We start from the raw sequence: 19,990 nt of genomic DNA, 5'->3' as shown, positions 1-19,990 counted from the left end.
AAGAATGAGGGCAGAGACCTTGCTGACCGTTTTCCAAAGTGCAGGGCGTGGACACGCAGCCACTCTGGGGCAGGTCTCTCATTCCCTGATGGCGGAGCTGCCTAGTTTGGGGGCCGCCCTAGAACATCAGTTCTGAGAGAGACCTGCCCCACTGACTCCATCTCAAGGCCCCACTCAGGAACACACCAACCACCCTGGGCCAAAGTACAGGGTGTGGACACGCAGCCACTCTGGGGCAGGTCTCTCATTCCCTGATGGCGGAGCTGCCTAGTTTGGGGGCCGCCCTAGAACATCAGTTCTGAGAGAGACCTGCCCCACTGACTCCATCTCAAGGCCCCACTCAGGAACACACCAACCACCCTGGGCCCCTACAGACTGAACTCAGGGAGCTCAATTTACTCCTAATGTTCTGCCTCCCCAGGCCTGGGAAGGCACAGCCATGCCTGCCTCGCTCACACGCGCCAGGAGTGCCCGGCACACAGAAGGTATCCCAACAACGGCTGCTTAACCAATGAGTGAAGGCAGGCAGGAGCACATGCGCACGAGAGCAAGCTCAAGACCCTGGACCGCTGCACACCACGAGCCCCGGTCTCTAAAATACGACAATATACTTACTTGTCCGACCTTGGAAAGTTTCAGTTCTCTTAAGGTGTAGTCATGAGCGGCACTTTCTTTGACGTTCCTAACACGCATGACACCGTATTCTTTTAGAGCATACTCATCGGGCCAGTATTTGACACATTTACTCTGGAAGGGACCAGAGAAAAGACAGTTAACGTCCGTGAGCTCTCAACAAAAGCCTAGGCTGGCAGCAAACAGTCTAACGGGGAAACAGCACGTCCAGCTTCTGCGTGTGGCTCAGCAGTTAACTCACGACCTGGGACAGCGCATCCCCCGGCAGAGCTGGGTGCCTGTCCTGGCTGCTCTGCCTCCAACTCAGCTTCCTGCTAACACGAGAAGGCTGATGCTGGGAGGCAGCAGATTACAGCTCAAGTCCTTGGGCTCTGCCACCCATGTGAGAGACCCGGACTTGAGTTCCGGGTTCCTGGCTTTAGCATGACCCAGCCTTGACTGTTGCAGGCATTTGTGGTGTCAACCTGGGGATGGAGGACTTCTCTCCCTCATACACGCTCTCTCTCTGCCTTTGAAATAAAATGAAAAGAAATTAAATAGATAAAAATATAAGGAAGGAAGGGCTCAAATAAGAAAAGCAGGTGCTTAGAGAAGCGGGCAGGCAGAAGTGGGACAAGAACCAGGCTCTCCCGGAGCTGCCCATCAAGTCACAGTCAAAGGCGAGTCCACGTCTGCTCATCGCTAAGGGAACAAAGCCACAGAGAGGGAGGGGCCTCCCAGTTCGTCACTGTCTAGCACCACGGAGTCTGGAGTTCTAGAGATCTGCCAGTCACTCTGAGGGCAAAGCAAACAAGGATGTGGAGGCGGCTGAGCTGCCCACCGAGCCAGACCGTCTGGTTCATTTCCGCACCCGTGTAGGAGGACTCGATGCCTTCTCTAACCCAAGTGTGAACAGCTCTGTCCCGGAAAGGCAGCCCGCAGGGCTTTGAACCAACCGCTTCTTCTATCTCCAGACCCACCTGACACCTACTGTGCGCGTCACTCCCGCTGAACCGAGTGCCCAGCCCGCAGCCGCTGCTGGCTTCGGGAGCAGGCGAGCTGAAAAGCGCGGCACCAAGGAAATGGCTTCTGCTGCCAAAAAGGAAGCCGTTTTGCTCAATGGGAGATGCGTGTGCATCTGTTTGCTGATGGGTTCTGGGCAGGGAAAGGCTTTATGTTTTGTTTTTCTCTGGGAACAGTCACCCATTCCACAAACTTCCTAAAGCCATCGAGGCACAAGTATCAGCAAGAGAAATGGATCCCGCAGATCAGGAAGAAAGCCCCAGTTACGAGGACAAGCATGCAGCCCTGTGGCGGAGACACGCATTTCCCTACCAGGCTTCCTGGGTTCAGTTCCCTAAGCAGCTCCTGACTCCAGCTCCCCGTGAATGTACACCCTAGGAGGCGGTGGGGACGGCTCAGACAACTGGGTTCCTGCCACCCACCTGGGGATGTGGATGGAGTCCCCCGCTCCCAGCTTCAGCCCTGGCCCAGCCCCAGCTGCTGTAGTTATTTGGAGGAATAAACTTGCAGGTAGGAGCACGCTCCTTCTTGTTCGTACTCTCTCTCTCTCTCTTTGCCTCTCAATTAATTAAAATGGCTTTATTGTAAAAAAAAAAAAAAAAAACAAAAAACAAAAACTAGTTACAAAGCTAGTGGTAAGAGAGCAACTGCTAACATCGTCACAGTCAGTGATTACCTGGAAGAAAAAAGAACCTGGTAGGAGGAAGCTTCAACACAGGGATGCGGTCTCTTACTCTAGATTCAGCTTTTCCTCTGGTATTTTCTGCAGATCGGACCAACTCTTTGACAGACCTGATATAGCTTTTATTTTCCCCAAAGAGTATTAAATGTACTCAGTGCCGCTACTGGACAACCCGTTCTGAGAACACTGCCGTCACCACGGAGAACTCGACAGAACGGAGTGCACGACGACCCTGAGAGCGCCCAGGCGACCTGAGCACCTGCACACTGCTGCAGCCCTCCTCCGGGTCTCCCAGACACTACAAGCCTCGGGGACAGATTCTAGGACACGAGGGCTGACACGTTCTTTTCAACTGAAGCTCAGGAACCAAAGGGAGTCCAGGGTCTGGTGCTCCTCTGTGTCCTGGGGGTACCAAGGTTGTCAGAAAGACCAGTGGAGAGGGTAAAGGCTCGCTGTGCCACCCGCCCTGCGGCCCCAAACCAAGGAGGGAGGGTGGGAAAGCAGGCAGAGACCGGGGCAGGGTAGTGAGGAATGCGGCCGAGTGCTCCGGCCCAGGTCTGTGTGCAGCAGCTCTGAGAGGGACCGCCACTGCTTCCTCGGAAGCAACACGAGAGCCTCTCTCCACAGCCCCACGCCCTCTGAGGACAGGCGGCCTCCCACATCGGCCTCCGGAGAGAAGGACAGAGGGCCTCCCACATCGGCCTCTGGAGAGAAGGACAGAGGGCCTCCCACATCGGCCTCTGGAGAGAAGGACAGAGGGCCTCCCACATCGGCCTCCGGAGAGAAGGACAGAGGGCCTCCAACGGCTCTCCGTATTTAGCACGGGCAACACTTGCCCGAAGCAGGAACTGTGAAGAGTCTGGACAGGTCCGTTCATTCAAGAACACTCCATCGGACTGCAGGCAGCTGCCGCGGGCAACCTCTGCCGTACAGCTCACCAGGTCTGGCCTCCCAAGTGGGCTGACGGGTATCATCTCGGAGGACGGCACAGAAACCTTGTACGATCACACTGACATGTGGGAGGGCTAAGATCCCAATTCCCCCATCTGCCTTAGGTTTACCGTAGAGGTGTGCTTGCTACATTTCACGTAGTTCTTACATAAGCCAATTAAAGGGCATCTAAAAAAAAGATCTTTGATTAGAACACAAACAAAAACAGAACCATTTCATATTTGGAAAAAAAAAAAAAAAAAAAACCCTGGCTAGATGGGCTCACTTTGGAATAACACAGGGAGCTACGTCACTGTCAGATCCGTCCGCACTCCTGCAGGTGTGGGAGTTTCCGGAAGTGCTGTGCAGTGTGTGGGAAGCCATGCAGGAGGTAGATGCTGCTGGTGGAGTCTTACACTGGGCCGGCCCCCCAGAGGGCAGGTGGCCCTCTGAGGTGGCACTGAGTACATTTAATACTCTTTGGGGAAAATAAACACTGTATCAGGTCAGTCAAAGAGTTGGTCCGATCTGCAGAAAATACCAGAGGAAAAGCTGAATCCAGAGTAAGAGACCGCATCCCTGTGTTGACGCTTCCTCCTACCAGGTTCTCTTTTCTTCCAGGTAATCACTGACTGTGACGATGTTAGCAGTTGCTCTCTCAACACTAGCTTTGTAACGAGCTTTGTAGCTGCCTGAAAACGGACAGCACGCACATCTGATGACCCAGCGCTCCTTCTTGACACCTACGCTAGAGAAACACTCGACAGGTGCACGTGGAGACGAGAACGAGACTGCTGTTCACTTCAGCACCGCTGCAGGAGCAAATCCCGGCACACTTAACTGCCTACCTACGGCGTGACGGTTAAATACACCACGGCCCGTCCCCACCAGAGTATCACGCACTGCTCGACAGAATGAGAGGCCAGTATGCACCGACAGTGTGCAAATGGCACTGCAAACCCAGAACAGGACTTTTAGGCTGGAGGAGGGGACAGAGAAGGATGACTCGGGCGATTTTAACCTTAACTGTAATGTGGGAATGTTTACATGAACACACAGTTTAGATGATTCGAAGTCTTCCTAGATAGCGGACTTGAGCAGTGAACCCACTACTCCTCAAGGCTCTCATCACAGGCTTCCTTAAAGCCCTTCTCCATTGTGGTTGTGAGTTACCCTCCCACCTTGGACAACTAAAAAACTGGAAAAATGAGATGATACATATAACAGTATTAGCACACAAGGACATTAGCGCACAGGCATTATAAACATAAACCGAGGCCAGCGCTGTGGCACAGTGGGTTAAAGCCCGGCCTCCATCACCAGCATCCCATAGGGGCACCAGTTCAAGTCCCAGCAGCTCCTCTTCCGATCCAGCTCCCTGCTAATGTGCCTGGGAAAGTAGCAGAGGGTGGCCCAAGTCCTTGGGCCCCTGCATCCACATGGGAGACCCAGAAGAAGCTCCTGGCTCCTGGCTTCAGTCTGGCCCAGCTCTGGCTGTTACAGCTGTTTGGGGATTGACCCAGCAGATGGAAGACCTCTCTCTCTGTCTCTACCTCTCTCTGTAATGCTGTCTTTCAAATAAATAAAATAAATCTTAAAAAAAAAAAAACATAAAACATGTTCACAGGAAATGCTGCAAATGTTAAAAGCAGAGACAATGAAGATATTTAAAAGATCCAACTGAAACTTCTAGAGATAAAAAATACAATGTCTGCTGTGAAAAATACACTGCATAGACTTAAGAACAGACCATTTACTGCCTGACTTACAGACACGGCCAAAGAAACTGCCCAAAATGAAACAGAGAGAAAAAAAAGAACTGAATCACGGGATTGGCACTGTGGTGAAGCCGGTTAAGCCACTGTTTGCACCGTAAGCATCATAGGCACCCCATATCGGAGCGCAGGTTCAAGTCATGGCTGTGCAATCCAGCTCCCTGCTAATGCACCTATGAAAGCAGCTTGGGTCCCTGCCGCCGAAGTGGGAGACCTAGATGGAGCTCCAGGTTCATAGTTCCTGGTTGTGGCCATTTGTAGTGTGAACCAGTGGATGAAAGATACATCTCTTTCTCTCTAGCTCTGCCTTTCCAATAAATAAATTTAAAAAAAAAAAAAGTCAAATGAACAAGATGTCCATGCACTGCTGAACAAGTCCAAGTAGCTTCACATGTGTAACTGGAGTCCCAGGCCAGGACAGGGGAGATATTTGAAGACATAAAGGCTGAACATTATCCCAATTTGAAGAAACTGTTAGTCTACAGATTGATGAGGCCCATGCAAATGAAACAAAGCAAAAGACAGCAAGGCCCACCAGAATCAAATTGGTTTACTCCCTTTTTCCTCTAAGATCAGGTAGAGTGAGCATTAATTTGTTTATTCAGTTCCTAATAAGGCCAACCTGGCATACCAGATACTTAAAAACAACTCGTGAGGGGCTGGCACTGTGGCACAGTGGGTTAAGCTGGGGCCTGCAGCCCCAGCATCCCATATGGGCACCGGTTCGAGTCTCAGCTGCTCTACTTCTGATCCAGCTCCCTGCTAATGTGCCTGGGAAAGCAGCAGAAGGTGGTCCAAGTGCTTGGACTCCTGCACCCATGTGGGAGATCCGGAGGAAGCTCCTGGCTCCTGGCTTCAGTCTGGCCCAGCTCTGGCCATTGCAGCCATTTGACGAGTGAACGAGCAAACGGAAGACTTCTCTCTCTGCTCTGCCTCTCGCCCTGTGTAATTCTTCCTTTCAAATAAATAAATAAAACCTTGTGAGAAAACATGACAGAACGCACCTTTCCCCGTTCCACCTCCTTCGTTGTCATGACGATCACACGGGAGTTCTCCTGGAACACCATCCTCCAGAAGTCGTTCACCGTGTTCTGCAGGCATCCCTGCGTGGCAATGTAACTCTTCCTGGGCTTTGAACTGTTGCACTTGGTTTCAAATTCAGGCTAGAATTTAGGAAGAAAGTCCTTCAAACATTCGAATGTTGCTTTCAGGACACAGGGAAGGATGTATAATACAGACACCTGCTGGCAACGAGTGGTCAGAGAACATCACGAACGGCAAAGTTTACCATGATGATGTTTGCGTTGATGTAATCCGAAGCAGGCTCGTTGGGATCCCCGTCATGCAGGACAACTCTGGTGTGGTCAACTGGAAGAAAGGGAGACCAGGGTCACCTCAGAACACAGACTGCTTCAAGACACACCAGTTCACGTCAGCCACGCCACACACTAAGCTAAGTTTTGTTCATTTAATCCTAAAGCCACAAAAAAAAATTAAACCCCAATAAGCACAACAGTAACTGAAATGCCCCATGAGCCTGATAATGCTTTCTCTACAATTCCCTGTGCTTAGTAACAGACTATGGGTCAACAGTACTTATCACGAGGGACAGTGCGGATGGGTGCATGGGGACCCTCTATACTATTTTTATAACTTCTGATCAGTCCAAAATATTTTGAAACAAAGAGGTTTCTTTTTTTAAAAAAAAGAGTACAGATAAATGCCATAATGTCTGAGATTTGCTTCAAAATAACTTGGGGAGTAGATCAGAGTATAAACAAAATAAGATTGGGCATGAGCTGGAGGAGGGTGACGGGTACGCACAGGTTCTGTCTACTTTTAAATATATCTGAAATTTCCCATAGTAGTTTCAATGGAACAGAACAAAATATAGTATCTGGAAAACAAAATTCTGATAGCTTCCTTTTTTATTTTTATTATTATTATTTTTTTTGAGGTGTATTTGTTTATCTGAAAGACAGTTAAGGGGATAGAGAGGGAGAGATATCTTCCATCCACTGGTTTACTTCTCAAATAGCCGCAACGGCCAGGACTGGGGCCGGTTAAAGCCAGGAGCCTGGAACTCACCTGAGTCTCCCATGTGGGCAGCAGGGGTCATCCTCCGCTGCCTTCCCAGGAACATTAGCAAGGAGTGTATTGCAAGTGGAACAGCCTGGACTTGAAACCGTGATCCTACGGGATGCCAGCATCACACACAGCAGCTTACTTGGCTGCACCAGAATGACGCCCCCTGCACTTTCCGCTGACCAAAGCTGTACAAACACAATGCTGGTGTAAAAATCTGTGGCAGGCGTTGTGGTGCAGCAGGCCAAGCTGCTGCTTAGGATGTCTGATCCCACAGTGAATCAAATACTGGCTATTCCACTTCCAATCCAGCTTCCTACTAGTGCATCCTGGGAGGCAGCAGAGGATGGCCCAAGTACTCGAGTCCCTGCACCCACATGGGAGATCAGGAGAGAGTTCCTGGCTCCTGGCTTTGGCCTGGCCCAGCTGAAGATATCTGTCTTTCCATCTCCATATGTCTTTCTCTCTCGCCCTACCAAATAAATAAATAAATATTTTAAAACTTGATTAATCAATCCATAACATGAGTGTTCTGTGTAAAGCAACATGTCTTAGAAAAAGGATCAGTAACATGTATATTCTTTGGTTTCAGACTCTTCATCTTTTTTAAAAAAAATGTTAAAGGAAACATCAGACGGGGAACTTTAAGGGAAAAAAAAGATGTTAGATACTGCACACTGCTGTTCTCTTCATCTTTGCTGCATCCAGTGTCTCACTAACGAGTACCACTGGACCCCCTAAGTAGAACTGTAAACTTGAACGTGAAAAGGACAAGGCCTCCCGCAGTCATTAGGATCGTGCTGCAGCTCACACTGCCTCTCCACAAGCTCCTAGCTGCCTTGTTTCGTGCTGGAAAAGTCTTCACTTCCCTCCTCCACGTGTGCTCACACTACATGGATGAGATAAATACACACACCACATAGAGGCACACATGCATGCAGAAGGACTAGGTTTCTCTCTCTGTCTCTCTCTCTCTCTGTCTCTCTCTCTCTCTCACACACACAGGCTGGGTCTACAACATCTGACCAGACAGCTCAGACTGGATGAGATGTCAGCAATACTCTACCTCTTTGAGTATGTATACCAATCAAAAGCTTTAGAACACTGAAACAAATACACTTATGTATATGATATATATACAAATAAGCCTTATTGTTTCATTGGATAAATATATTATGCACACACTGCCATCAATCTAGGCATCACGATTTTCAAGTTTTTTTTTCTTTTAAAGGATATAAACAAACAGAACTTCTAAGCGCTCCTTCCCTTCCCTTCCCTGTGCCCTGTCCTGCAGAGCCCAGCCTGTGTAAGAGCATAAAACCAGCTGCAGTGCTGGCTCTCCACTAACTCTCATTGCAACCTTGACCAAACGGCCTGAGATGAGGATGATAAGAACACCTTTTCCTGTATGCAGCATGGATCAAGTGGGGTCCAGATGCAAAGGGTTGGGTGCGGACCCAGCCCTCGGGAGAGGCGAGCTACAACTTGTTTGGGCCATTCTGGAGCCCTCCCCCAAGGCCTGCCCCGTCATGGCTCAGCTTGGCCTCCATCTAGTTGCATGTGGTGTCACAGGAGGTACAGCTTTCTGAATACGTTCAAGGCCCGTGTCATGGTCTGGATGGTCTAAGCCAATCCCCAAGAGCCCCTTGTTAAATTCAACCCCTGCTGTGAGGTATGGAGGACGGGAAACTTAATCCGACTATGGTGTTTACAGGTGGGGTCCCTGGGAGGGCACCAGGATTAGAAGAGGTCACCAGGGAGGAGCCTCCATGACTGAATCCTGGAGGCTTTGTAAGAAGGAGAGAAACCAGGCCACGCACATGCGCACACACACACACACTCCCTGCACACACACACACACACACACGCTCCCTGTCTACTGCCACGAGACGAACCTGCTCAGGACTCTGCCAAGCAACAAAGCTCTCACCTGATGCAGCCCCTCAGCCCTGGACCTTCAGAACCCTGGGCCAAAATAAATCTGTTTTCTTTATAAAGTAGCCTGCCTCGGTGTGCCACAACAGCAACCACAGACCAACACCGCTTCCTCTGGGCCTAGCGTAGGTGAGCACAGGGATCAGCGAGCACAGCAGCTGGAGGAGCCCCAGGAGCCTGTCTGCTTCCCAGTGAGGGAACAGAGCCCAGAAAGGAGGTGCATCTCATCCAAGACTCACAAGCTGAGTACGTGGAGCAAAGACACAAACTCGGATCCCCGAGGCTCATGGCAGTGGCCTGGCACTAGGAGATCACAAGCCTCTTGGGCAGACAGAAAATCAATCAATCAATTAATTAGCAGAAGGGAATGACCACAGCCAAAGCCTCCTAGTGGCGATTTTACTCTGTCATCGGCAGGACAGGAGCTCACTGAATGAGTCCTTCAATCCCCACCACTGGAGGCTGTTTTAGAAACTGCTCATAATTAAGAGGCTCCGGTCTCGGATCTGCTAACAAGAGCACCCGCCCCCAGGAGGAGTGACAGGGACACATCACAGTGTCCGAGCTACAGTGACCAGCCTGCGGCAGGCGGGAGTACTTACAAGGCAGGATGTTTTTATATCTATTTTTGTTCTTATTTTCTTGCCTCTGACCCTCCTTCCGGCTGTAGAGAAGTTTGCACTCCTGTTGTTGTAGTGTCTAGAAAGAAAGAAAAATAAATCTTATGCATTAAGTCACCCGACAATACACACACAAAGCACACTCTGGCTCTGTGTTCTGCTTTAAGTAAGAATTCATCCCCAGAAATGCACCATCAGGTGAGATGGCTACAAGAATACTCTCATGAACACTGCATCAACAGTGAGAAAAACATTTTAGAGGTTGAATGTAAAAATACCCAACAGGACAGAGCCGCCTGAGAAAGTATCACTCAAGGGTGAGTATCAGCTCTGACAGTCAAGATGCCTGCCTCCCGCATACGGGTGCCTGGGTTCGATTTCTGACTCTGGTTCCTGCTTCCAGTTCATGTGGACCCTGGGAGGCAGAAGTGATGCTGAAGCAACTGGGTTCCTGCCACCTATGTGGGAGACCTGGGTTGAGTTCCTGGCTCCTGGCTGTGGCCCTAGCCCAGCTCTAGCTATTGCAGACACTTCGGGAGTAAGCCAGCAGGTAAGACCTCTATCTATCTATCTGTGTTTATTTCTCTCTCAAATAAGTTATAATTTAAAAAAATATTTATCATTCATTCATTAATACAAAAAGAATGCTCTGCAGTGTGGTGGAATGAGAAGGCCATGCCAAGATGGCCGCTGACAACAGAAACTGCCTGGCAACAGGCTGTGATTGGATGGTTTCAAAAACCACATGACAGCAGAGTCTGCCTGGCAACAGGCTGTGATTGGCTGATTTCAGAAACTGCCTGGCAACAGGGTGTGATTGGTTAGGGCATAGACCACCCCTCGACAGGATTGGCTGCTCTGGCTATCTAAGCTGCTATAGCAACTGAAATAAACGAGTCTGCAGGCTGCTTGCCTCAGGCCTGCTTTCACCTGACTCCCAGGGGTCTGTGTGGTGACTCCGCGCCTCTTGCCCCACCACACTCCTCATCCCAGAAAGAAATCAACTGCAACACTGCAGTCATTTAAAAAGAAGGAGTGGGTGTGTGACGCAGGTTGCACCACTGGTTGGGATGCCCATGTTCCATCTCAGAGTGCCTGGGTTTGAGTCCCATCTCCATTTCATATCCAGTTTCCTGCTAATGAACCTGGGAAACAGCAGATAACTGGGTTCCCACTACCCTTGAAGGAGACCTGGATGGAGTTCCTGCTCATGGCTTCTGCCTGGCCTAGCTCCAGCTGTTGAGGGAATATGGAAGAGTGAGCCAGCAGATGAAAGGTGTGTGTGTGTGTGTGTGTGTCTTTCTTGGCTGTCTTACCTATCAAATAAGTAAATGAACCTTTTTTAAAAAACAGACAGGACAATATTTAATGCCTTGGAGAGACGCTCAGAGGTGAAATGGTGGAACTTCAAGAACAGCAAACGGCATGAGCCGCATGCTTGCATCCACCTCTGTACATAACAACAGCTGAAGGTTTGCACCAAAAAGATGACAATGATTTTCCTTTTTCAGAGTGTGGGATCATGAAATCCTTTTCTGCTTGTTTGCTGTTTCTCCTGTGTGGGTGGCAGGGACCCAAGCACTTGGGCCTTCTTCCACTGCTTTCCCAGGTGCGCTAACAGGGAGCTCAATGGGAAGTGCAGCAACAGAACTCAAACTGGCATTCTACTATTGGATGCTGGCACTGCAGGCAGCGGTTTAACAATTTGAAGATAACAGTTACTAAGAATGAAAACCAATGAGTTCAAATATCTTTATCTAAAATGTATGGGATCAGGCTTCAGATCTGCGTTTTTTTCAAACTTTGTAGTATTTGCACAAAGTGAGATATCTTGGGGACAGGACCAAAGGCCAAGCATGAAAGCCATGCATTGGGCCAGCGCTGTGGCACAATGGGTTAAAGCCCTGGCCTGAAGCACCAGCATCCCATATGGGCACCAGTTCGAGTCCCGGCTGCTCCTTTTCCAATCCAGCTCTCTGCTGTGGCCTGGGAAAGCAGTACAAGATGGCCCAAGTCCTTGGGCCCTGCACCCATGTGGGAGACCCGAAGAAGCTCCTGGCTCCTGGCTTCCGATCAGCGCAGCTTCGGCCATTACAGCCATCTGGGGAGTGAACCAGCAGATGGAAGACCTCTCTCTCTTGTCTCTACCTCTCTCTGTAACTCTTTCAAGTAAATAAAATAAATCTTAAAAAAAAGTCATACATGTTTCATATACACCTATACACACAGCAGAAAGATAATTGTATAGAATATTTTTAATAATTTTGTAAATAAAACAAAGTTTCAGGGTATGAAATTTTCTGCTTATGGTCTGGATTTTCAGATTAGGGATGCCAACCTCTACTGGTGTAGAGCAGACAAATAAGATGTGACCATGTTCTTGAGGAGTTTAAGACCTACCCACTTGGATCATTGATTAACTCAGAACAAGCCACAGGCCAGCTCTTGGACTGGGATATTGGAACACAATGGAAGCATGGTTTTGGTGCCACTGGGTGATAGGCATGCAATCTCTATGAGTGAAGCTTTGAAATCTCCCCAGGCCAAAAGTGCCACAGGTGGACAGCCTGGTCTACACAGACACCTGCTCTCCTGAAGCCCCCCCCCCCCCAGCAAAACCTGGCAAGATTAAGTGAATCCAAGAAGGACAGAGCCAAAGAGGGAGGATACGGATCTCGGCTCCTACAGCAAGCGTCAGGAAGGACACCTCTGCCGGAAAAGGAGGTGGTAATGCACTCAGGAAAAGACGACACAGCCACAGGGGCTGGCCATTGGGAGAGGGGACATGGCGGAGTAGAGAAGGCACCTGCCGCAGAGTCAGCCACGAGCAGCCCAAACAACGCACATTCAAGGGGTAGATGTCATTGTCACAGCTGCCAGAGTGCCTCCTTAAGGGACCACTATTTTCCACCAACCCTGGTTTTTAATGGCGAATCTCAAACTGGCAATTCAACAAAGTAAAAGCCTCGCTGAAGGGAAGAACAATTTTTACGTAAGCTAAGATGGCTACCTCTCAAAAATTTTGACAAGGAGAGACAGAGCCAATAATTCACAACACACAGCCCTGTCTTGTTCCCTTTTCATCTGTCTGAATTTCACAGGTAGAAAAGTCAGGGTTTTAAACTGGTGTTTGACTTGGTTTCAAAATGTGATAATCAATCTTGACATGCAGCTCATAACAAAAGTGTTTAGATAGCTAAAACCCACACAGAAATGAAATACAAGGCATGGAGAACTCTGACAATGAAATGGTCGTTCAAACTTTTAAATGAGCTCAGATTGGATGATCAAAGACTCCAAGTTGTCATTTCCTTCAACTGCAAGCCGGTCTTACCAGGCAATGCTGCTCTGCAGGAAGAAGCTTCGTTCCTGACTTTTAGGCAGGTCATTAAGGTGAGGTTCAAAAATAAACTCAAATGCTGTGCTGAATCAGTCACTTAAATATCAACCAAGATGATGAAGTGAAACATGAACCAAAAACTACAGTAATAAGGGGTAGGGTCTGGAAGTCGTACATGACTTGATTAAAACAAACTTAGCAGTCAAGCATCCAGGTCCTCACTGATGAACCACACATCACAGGATGCTTCCCTTGTGGGGGGCACATGGGCAGAGCAATTGCTATGGAAAGTGAACTTCCAGGGTCGGCGTGACACTGAAAGTTAAGCCACCACTTGCAGTGCCGGCATCCCCCACCCAGAGTGCCAGTTCAAGTCTCAGCCACTCTGCTTCTGATCCAGCTCCCTGCTATTGCTCCTGGGAAAGCAGTGGTGGATGCTCCAAGTACCTGGGCCCTGCCCCCACATGGAAGAACTGGGTGGAGTGCCAGCCTTCTGGCTTCAGGGTCACCAGGCCCAGCCATTACAACTATTTAGGGAATGAACCAGTGGATGGAAGATCTCTTTCTCTATCTCTCCCTTTCTATCATTCTGCCTTTCAAATAAATAAATCCAGTCCCCCCCTGTTAATCATCATCCAACTTCCTCCTTCAAGACTAAGTCCAAGCTTTTCAGCACGACACACGAGACCTCCTTCTCACGGCTGTTACCTGGGGCCTACCTCTAACCGCACGGCTGCTACCTGGGGCCTGCCTCTAACCGCACGGCTGCTACCTGGGGCCTGCCTCTAACCGCACGGCTGCTACCTGGGGCCTGCCTCTAACCGCAGCCCCCTCTGATTTGTTGTGCCACCCAGCCTGTCTGTCCCTCAGTCTCCCCAAGTATGAATGGGGATGATCCTATTTCTCTATGTATAGGGTCGGTGTAAGGGCTCAATGAGATGCATGTAAGTTGCACAACAGAGCCAGGAATACCACGAACCGTGTAAGCAGATGCTGGCTGTGGCTGTTACATTAGTAGCAGTAGTAGCACATGAACTCCATCCTCTGCCTAGTCCTCGTGTGTCTGCACACCAGCAGCCAGCCAGCATCGCCTGGGAGCTGATCTGAAACACAGGCCCCAGGTTCACTCAGTCAAGATTTCCAAGGGATTCCAATGTACATTACAGTTTGAGGAGTGCTGCCCCTGCCCAGCCACACTAATAGACACACAAGGGTCTTGGTCTCACCTGACTCCTCTGATGTGCCAGGCCCTGCTGCCTGGAATTCCCTCTCCCCCCTGCAGCACCTCTGGGTAGTTTTGCTTTCTTTATTCTTAAATAGTTCCTCCCTATGGAGCTTTCTCTAACCCACTTGGCCATGCACTAGCCTCCTCCGTGGCACGAGGTACTTAGCACATCATCTGTAGTACCAAGTTCCCTGAGTGCACTTCTCCCACAGAACCCCAGCTCAGTCCTCACATGTCCAGCCACATGCAACACAGTGCCCAGTACTCAGAATGTGTTTGCTGAATGAATGAGGGAAGGGAGAGGGGAGAGAGACGCAGGGAGGGAGGGGCACACCAAGCACAGACTGGCCTGGTGATAGTCGGGCACTGCAGGCTCCAGCCTACCCACAGCCATTGCAGCCATTGGGGAGTAAATCAACAGATGGAAGATTCTCTCTCTCTCTCCAGTGACTCTTTCAAATAAATAAATAAATGTTAAAAAAAAAAAAAAAAGACATATCAATACCTTCTCCCAGGCATCAACACAAGAATTGGATAAAGAATAAAAAGAGAAAACCACTTCTCATATGGAAAGTCAGTGTTACCTACTTTAACAGGTAGCACCCAGAACCATCTCGACAGGAAGGAGACACTGGGGCCTGATGAGCATCAGGCACAGCTGGGCGCTGACTGCCGGTGGCTGGCAGTCATCACAGATTAACAGCGGCTAACAGTGCGTGTCTCCCCCAGCTCCTTCCCTAGTGCCCAGACCCCCCTCATCTGTGCCGCAAGGCCCACGCTGCCTAAACATGTTTCATCCCCCACGGTGCAAAGCTGCCATCCGTCTAGAGTGAGGCCAAAAATAAAAGGCATGGAAGTTGTGACTTCCTGTGCTTTGCCCACAGAGGCCCCAACTGCACTGGGCTCCCATCTGCTCGGGAAATCTTCCCCCAGCCCCACCAGGCTGCCAGCCCCAGGAGGCAGGAGACCATTTCTGGCCTCCAGGAAGATCTCATTTGCTAGGGCTTATCTTGCAGAACCTTCGGCTCCCCAGCAGCCCCTGGGGCACAAAAAGCTGCTAAGGACCTGTCAAGCTGAATGTCACTGCATTTCCATCCCCACTCCCCACTGGGCCTCCCTGATGAAAGGGCTTAAGACAGGCAGCAAAAAAGGACAATGGGAGCTGGATACAGACTGAAAGATACCACATTTTCCTAAGTAATACCATCAAAAGGGATCCGAGCATAATTACAGTACCTGATCACACGAGGGCATGCGGATCAAAAGCCACAGACCGCAACTAACCACTAAACCTTAAGAAACACTCAGAGAAAATCCATGCTGATCCATGCTAGGTAGAGGCACTACCAACCATGGGTGGGGCAAGTTTTCACTAGGCGGAACCTCCCTTATATTTCTGACCACTGAACATGCTTGCTCCCCACCTCTGAACCCCTGCCAACCTAAATGGCTTTAGCAAAAGGCCCAGTCACTGTGATGATCAAAATAGACTCCCAAAGGCTTCTAAAGCTTTCTAATTGCAAATCGCTGGAGCTGGCTATTGACTAGAATTTCATGAAAGGAAGTGACTGAAAAGAGCCAGGGGTTGGAGCCAGTGCTGTAGCTCAGCGGATTAACGCCCTGACCTAAAGCTCCGGCACCCCATATGGGCACGAGTTCGAGACCCGGCTGCTCCACTTCCGATCCAGCTCTCTGCTATGGCCTGGGAAGGCAGTAGAAGATGGCCCAAGTCTTTGGGCTCCTGCACCCGCGTGGGAGACCCAGAAGAAGCTCCTGGCTCCTGGCTTCAGATCGGCACAGCTCTGGCCATTGTGGCCAATTAGAGAGTGAACCATCGGATGGAAGACCTCTCTCTCTCTGTGTAACTTTGACTTTCAAATAAATAAATAAATCTTAAAAAAAAAAAAAAAAAGAGAGAGAAAGAAAGGAAAAGAAAAGAGGCAGGGGTTGTGACGGTGGCTGTTAAGACTTTGGTTAAGGCCAGCGCTACAGCTCAATAGGCTAATCCTCCATCTGCGGCGCTGGCACACCGGGTTCTAGTCCTGGTCGGGGCGCCGGATTCTGTCCCGGTTGCCCCTCTTCCAGTCCAGCTCTCTGCTGTGGCCCGGGAGTGCAGTGGAGGATGGCCCAAGTGCTTGGGCCCTGCACCCGCATGGGAGACCAGGAGAAGCACCTGGCTCCTGGCTTCGGATCAGCACGATGCGCTGGCCGCAGCGCGCCGGCCACGGCGGCCATTGGAGGGTGAACCAACGGCAAAGGAAGACCTTTCTCCCTGTCTCTCTGTCTCTCTCTCACTGTCCACTCTGCCTGTCAAAAAAAAAAAAAAGACTTTGATTAAGACATTCACATCTTCCACCGCCTGCAGTGCCAGTAACCCATATAGGTGCCGGTTCAAGTCCCGGCTGCTCCACTTCTGACCCAGATCCCTGTTAAGCCTGGAAAAGTAGCAGAAAATGGCCCAAATGCTTGGGCCCCTGCACCTACGTGGGAGACATGGAAGAAGCTCCTGGTTCCTTGCTCTTAGCTTCAGCCTGGCCCAGCCCCAGCCGTTGCAGACATTTGGGGAATAAACCAAAAGATGGAAGATTTTTCTCACCCTCTCTCTCTCTCTCTCTTTCTCTAACTCTTTCAAATAAATAAGTAAACAAATCTTTAAAAAAAAAAAAAAAACAAACCTGCATCCCAGCCTGGAGTGCCTGGTTCAGTCCCAGCCCTGGCTCCTGACTGCTGCTTCCTGCTAATGCACATCACAGGAGGCAGTGATGATGGCTCCAATAATTGGATTCCTGTCTCCTGTATGGGAGACTTGGGCTGAGTTCCTGGCTCCCAACTTCAACCTTAGTCCAGCCCTGACTATTGTAGGCAATTTGGGGCAGTGAATCAGCGGATAGGAGATCGCTCTATATATACTTATGTGTCTTTCTCTCTCTCTCGCTAGCCCTCAAATATTCAATAAATATGGGTGGTTATTTGTCACGGCAGTTAAGTCACCACGAGGGATGTCTCCATCCCGTATCAGATTGCCTGTGCTGGAGTCCCAGCCCTGCCCCCAATCCAGCTTCCTGCTAGTGGGCACTCTAGGAGACAGCAAGTGATGACTCAAGTCCTTGGGTCCCTGCCACCCACACAGGAGACTTGGATGGGGTTCCAGGCTCCTGGCTTCAGCCGGGCCCAGCCCTAGCTGTTGCCAAGCATCTGAGAAGTGAACCAGCAGATGGAAGAGCTCTGTTTTGCTCTCTCTGCCTTTCAAATAAATGAAAATAAATAATTTATTTTTTAAAAAGTAAAGAAAGAAAGTGGAGCAAAAGCATCGCCGGTAGGGCGAGTCACCTGTGGGCCCCGGGCCAATGCTCCAGTGACCACTCTGCCTGCACGGCTCTGAGCAACAGGGCCAAAGTGCCAGAGGGGAAAATAACTGATGCCGCTGACCACCGAGGCCAGAACACGCTGTGCAACTGCTTACTTCAAAACACGGCCGAGCGTGTGCTGGACAGGGCCGGGCCGTGGAGGGGATGGAGAGGGAAGAAACAAAATTAATGAAATAAAAAAAAAATTTAATGAAATGTCAGCAGGCGTTAAAGTGGGGTAGGGGGGTGGTTATTATACTATTTTCCCCACTAATGGGTCTGTTTGAAAATTTCAATAATTAAAGGGTGTGATAAACACGCTGATAATAAATAGATAAAAAAGCTCCTGCTAACTCCCCCCTCCCCCCTACTCCTGTCTGTGACTCCAGAAGGAGAGAGAGAAGTTGAGAAGGGCTGGCAGGCAGACGGCCTTTCCGCTTGGACGCCATGAATAATTAAGACAGCGGTAACCACCTGGGCCGGCTCCAACACCAGGCCTCTGATGGGACTGAAGAAAATGCTGCCTCCCTATGGCATCTGGCCGCTCTGCGGAGCAACGCCACAGTGTCTCCTCCCAGCCTCTCCCCTGCCGGCTCTGCAGCAGCAAAGGCCCTGCTTTCTACGCTGCGCTGCAAGTCTCACCTGCACTGGATCTGGGGCAGCCCTTCCTGAGCGAGGGCGGTGCTGCCCGGGAATGAAGAGGACACTGCAGACGCTATGGCCAGGGCAAGTCCCAGCTGACCGACACACACTCTCAAAGTACCAAAGGCTTTGATTCTTCACCAGGTGCTGTGTAAGCCAACTTTCACCTCCACCCCTCCAAGGAGGGGGTGAGCACATCAAAAAGCTAATTAGGGGCGGGCATTTGGCACAGCCATTAAGATGCTGCTTGGGACAGCCACATCCCATATAGGGGTCCCTGGGTTTGAGTCCTGGCTCCACTTCTGATTCTAACTTCCTGCTAATGTGCACCACGGTCTCCACGTGGGAGACCCAGACTGAGTTCTGGATCCTTGGCTGCAGCCTCGCCCAGCCCTGGCTACTGTGGGCATTTGGGGAGATAATCAGCAGATGGAAGATCTTTGTCTCTCTCTGCCTTTAAAATAAAATGAAGACAAGTAATAAAGTTTTTTTAAAAAGAAGAAAAAAAAAACTAAAAAGGCATGGTCCCTAAAGAACAGGTTCTGACACATGAAACAGCAGCAGACTGTACAAGACAAATCTATAATTAAGTGAGTAATTAATTACATGGTATGGAATTGAAGGAGTGAGAGCCACAAAAACTAGCTGCAGAGGTTGCTGTGGGAGCCCAGGCTGGACATGGTGAGCCCAGGAGGATGGGAGGTGTGAGACAAGTTGGGGGGGGGGGGGCAGGTGCAAAGGCAGCTCAGGGGCCAGTGCACTTGAGGGCAGGTGAAGGAGCCTGGGTGGTGAGTCTGGAAGCTGTGCGAGGAAGGCGAAGGAAAGGAGGTGAGATGAGGACAGAGAGGAGAACATGGAGGGGCCTGGGGACTGGGCAGAAATCTCCATGGCTGAGTGAAAGGAGACAGGGGGTGGGAGATGCCAAGTTCAAGTTCAGCCAGCCACCTGCCAGCCACACCTCAGGGACGACCTGCTCACTTCTGGAACTCGGTTTCTTTGTCTTCAAAGGAAAACGCTACAGCTCTGGTAGTAAACAGGGAGCCACTGGAGGTTTGTGAGCACAGCAGTGACACGAGAGGGCCCAGGAGAAGACTGGCATGAAGGGTGAGTGCAGGGGCAGGGGCAGAGGTAGAGAGAAAGGGCAGCTTTCGTCTCCTAAGCTGATGAGAGCCTGCACTTCCGGCCCTCAGGCAGGAGCCCTACTCTGCTGCTGCCCCCTGGGCAGCCCTGGTCTCCTCATCTATCAGTGCAAGCGGCAGACACTCAGCCTCCCTCACAGGCCCCAGGATGCAAGGAGACGCCTCCGCAGTGCGACATGCAGGACCATGCAGGCAATAAATGCTGCTTTTCTTGCTTCCTCTAAGGCCAGAAGACGTCAGGAAAGAGAGAAACCAACAGGACTTGGAGAGAGGCGGGGAAGGGGGGGCCCTATGAGACAAGGACACTCTGCGGGTCCCAGCCCAGAGAATAAATGAATGCCAGCAGGGACGGGGCAGTGAAAGGGGATCACTGGCTTGAAGGAGAAAACAGCAGGGCCTGCTTGGAAAGCTTGAGTTTGAAGAGCCGTGACTGCCAAGAAGAAAGGTGGAGTGTACAACCCCGAAGTCAAACCAGAGCTCAAAAGCAACATGAGCGTGGGGGTGACCAGAACAGGAGGAGACGGCTGTGTTCTCCAAGGACCGTGTGTTCACAGGCTCTCAGAGAACCACGAGTGGGCTGCACAGGAGGAGATGGCTGTGTTCTCCAAGGACTGTGTGTTCACAGGCTCTCA

The 19,990-nt window shown here is 50.4% G+C and overlaps 1 protein-coding gene across 4 annotated transcripts in view; it reads right to left on the bottom strand.

Annotated features, from left to right (window-relative positions):
• PTPN11 (protein tyrosine phosphatase non-receptor type 11) overlaps positions 1–19,990 on the bottom strand; it is a 94,791-nt gene that overhangs the window by 16,469 nt on the left and 58,332 nt on the right. For all 4 annotated transcript variants that reach the window (XM_062182760.1, XM_062182761.1, XM_062182762.1 and 1 more), the window contains exons 7-10: positions 9,648–9,744; positions 6,311–6,390; positions 6,027–6,185; positions 616–747 (exon numbers count right to left, since the gene is read on the bottom strand). In XM_062182760.1, the coding sequence (XP_062038744.1) occupies positions 616–747; positions 6,027–6,185; positions 6,311–6,390; positions 9,648–9,744 (468 nt within the window). The remainder of the gene's footprint in view (positions 1–615; positions 748–6,026; positions 6,186–6,310; positions 6,391–9,647; positions 9,745–19,990) is intronic.

The sequence above is a fragment of the Lepus europaeus genome, chromosome 23, assembly GCF_033115175.1.
Source record: "Lepus europaeus isolate LE1 chromosome 23, mLepTim1.pri, whole genome shotgun sequence".
Classification (NCBI taxonomy): domain Eukaryota; kingdom Metazoa; phylum Chordata; class Mammalia; order Lagomorpha; family Leporidae; genus Lepus; species Lepus europaeus.
Note: the sequence above shows the minus strand (reverse complement) of the source record. Positions and strands in the feature narration are given on the sequence as shown.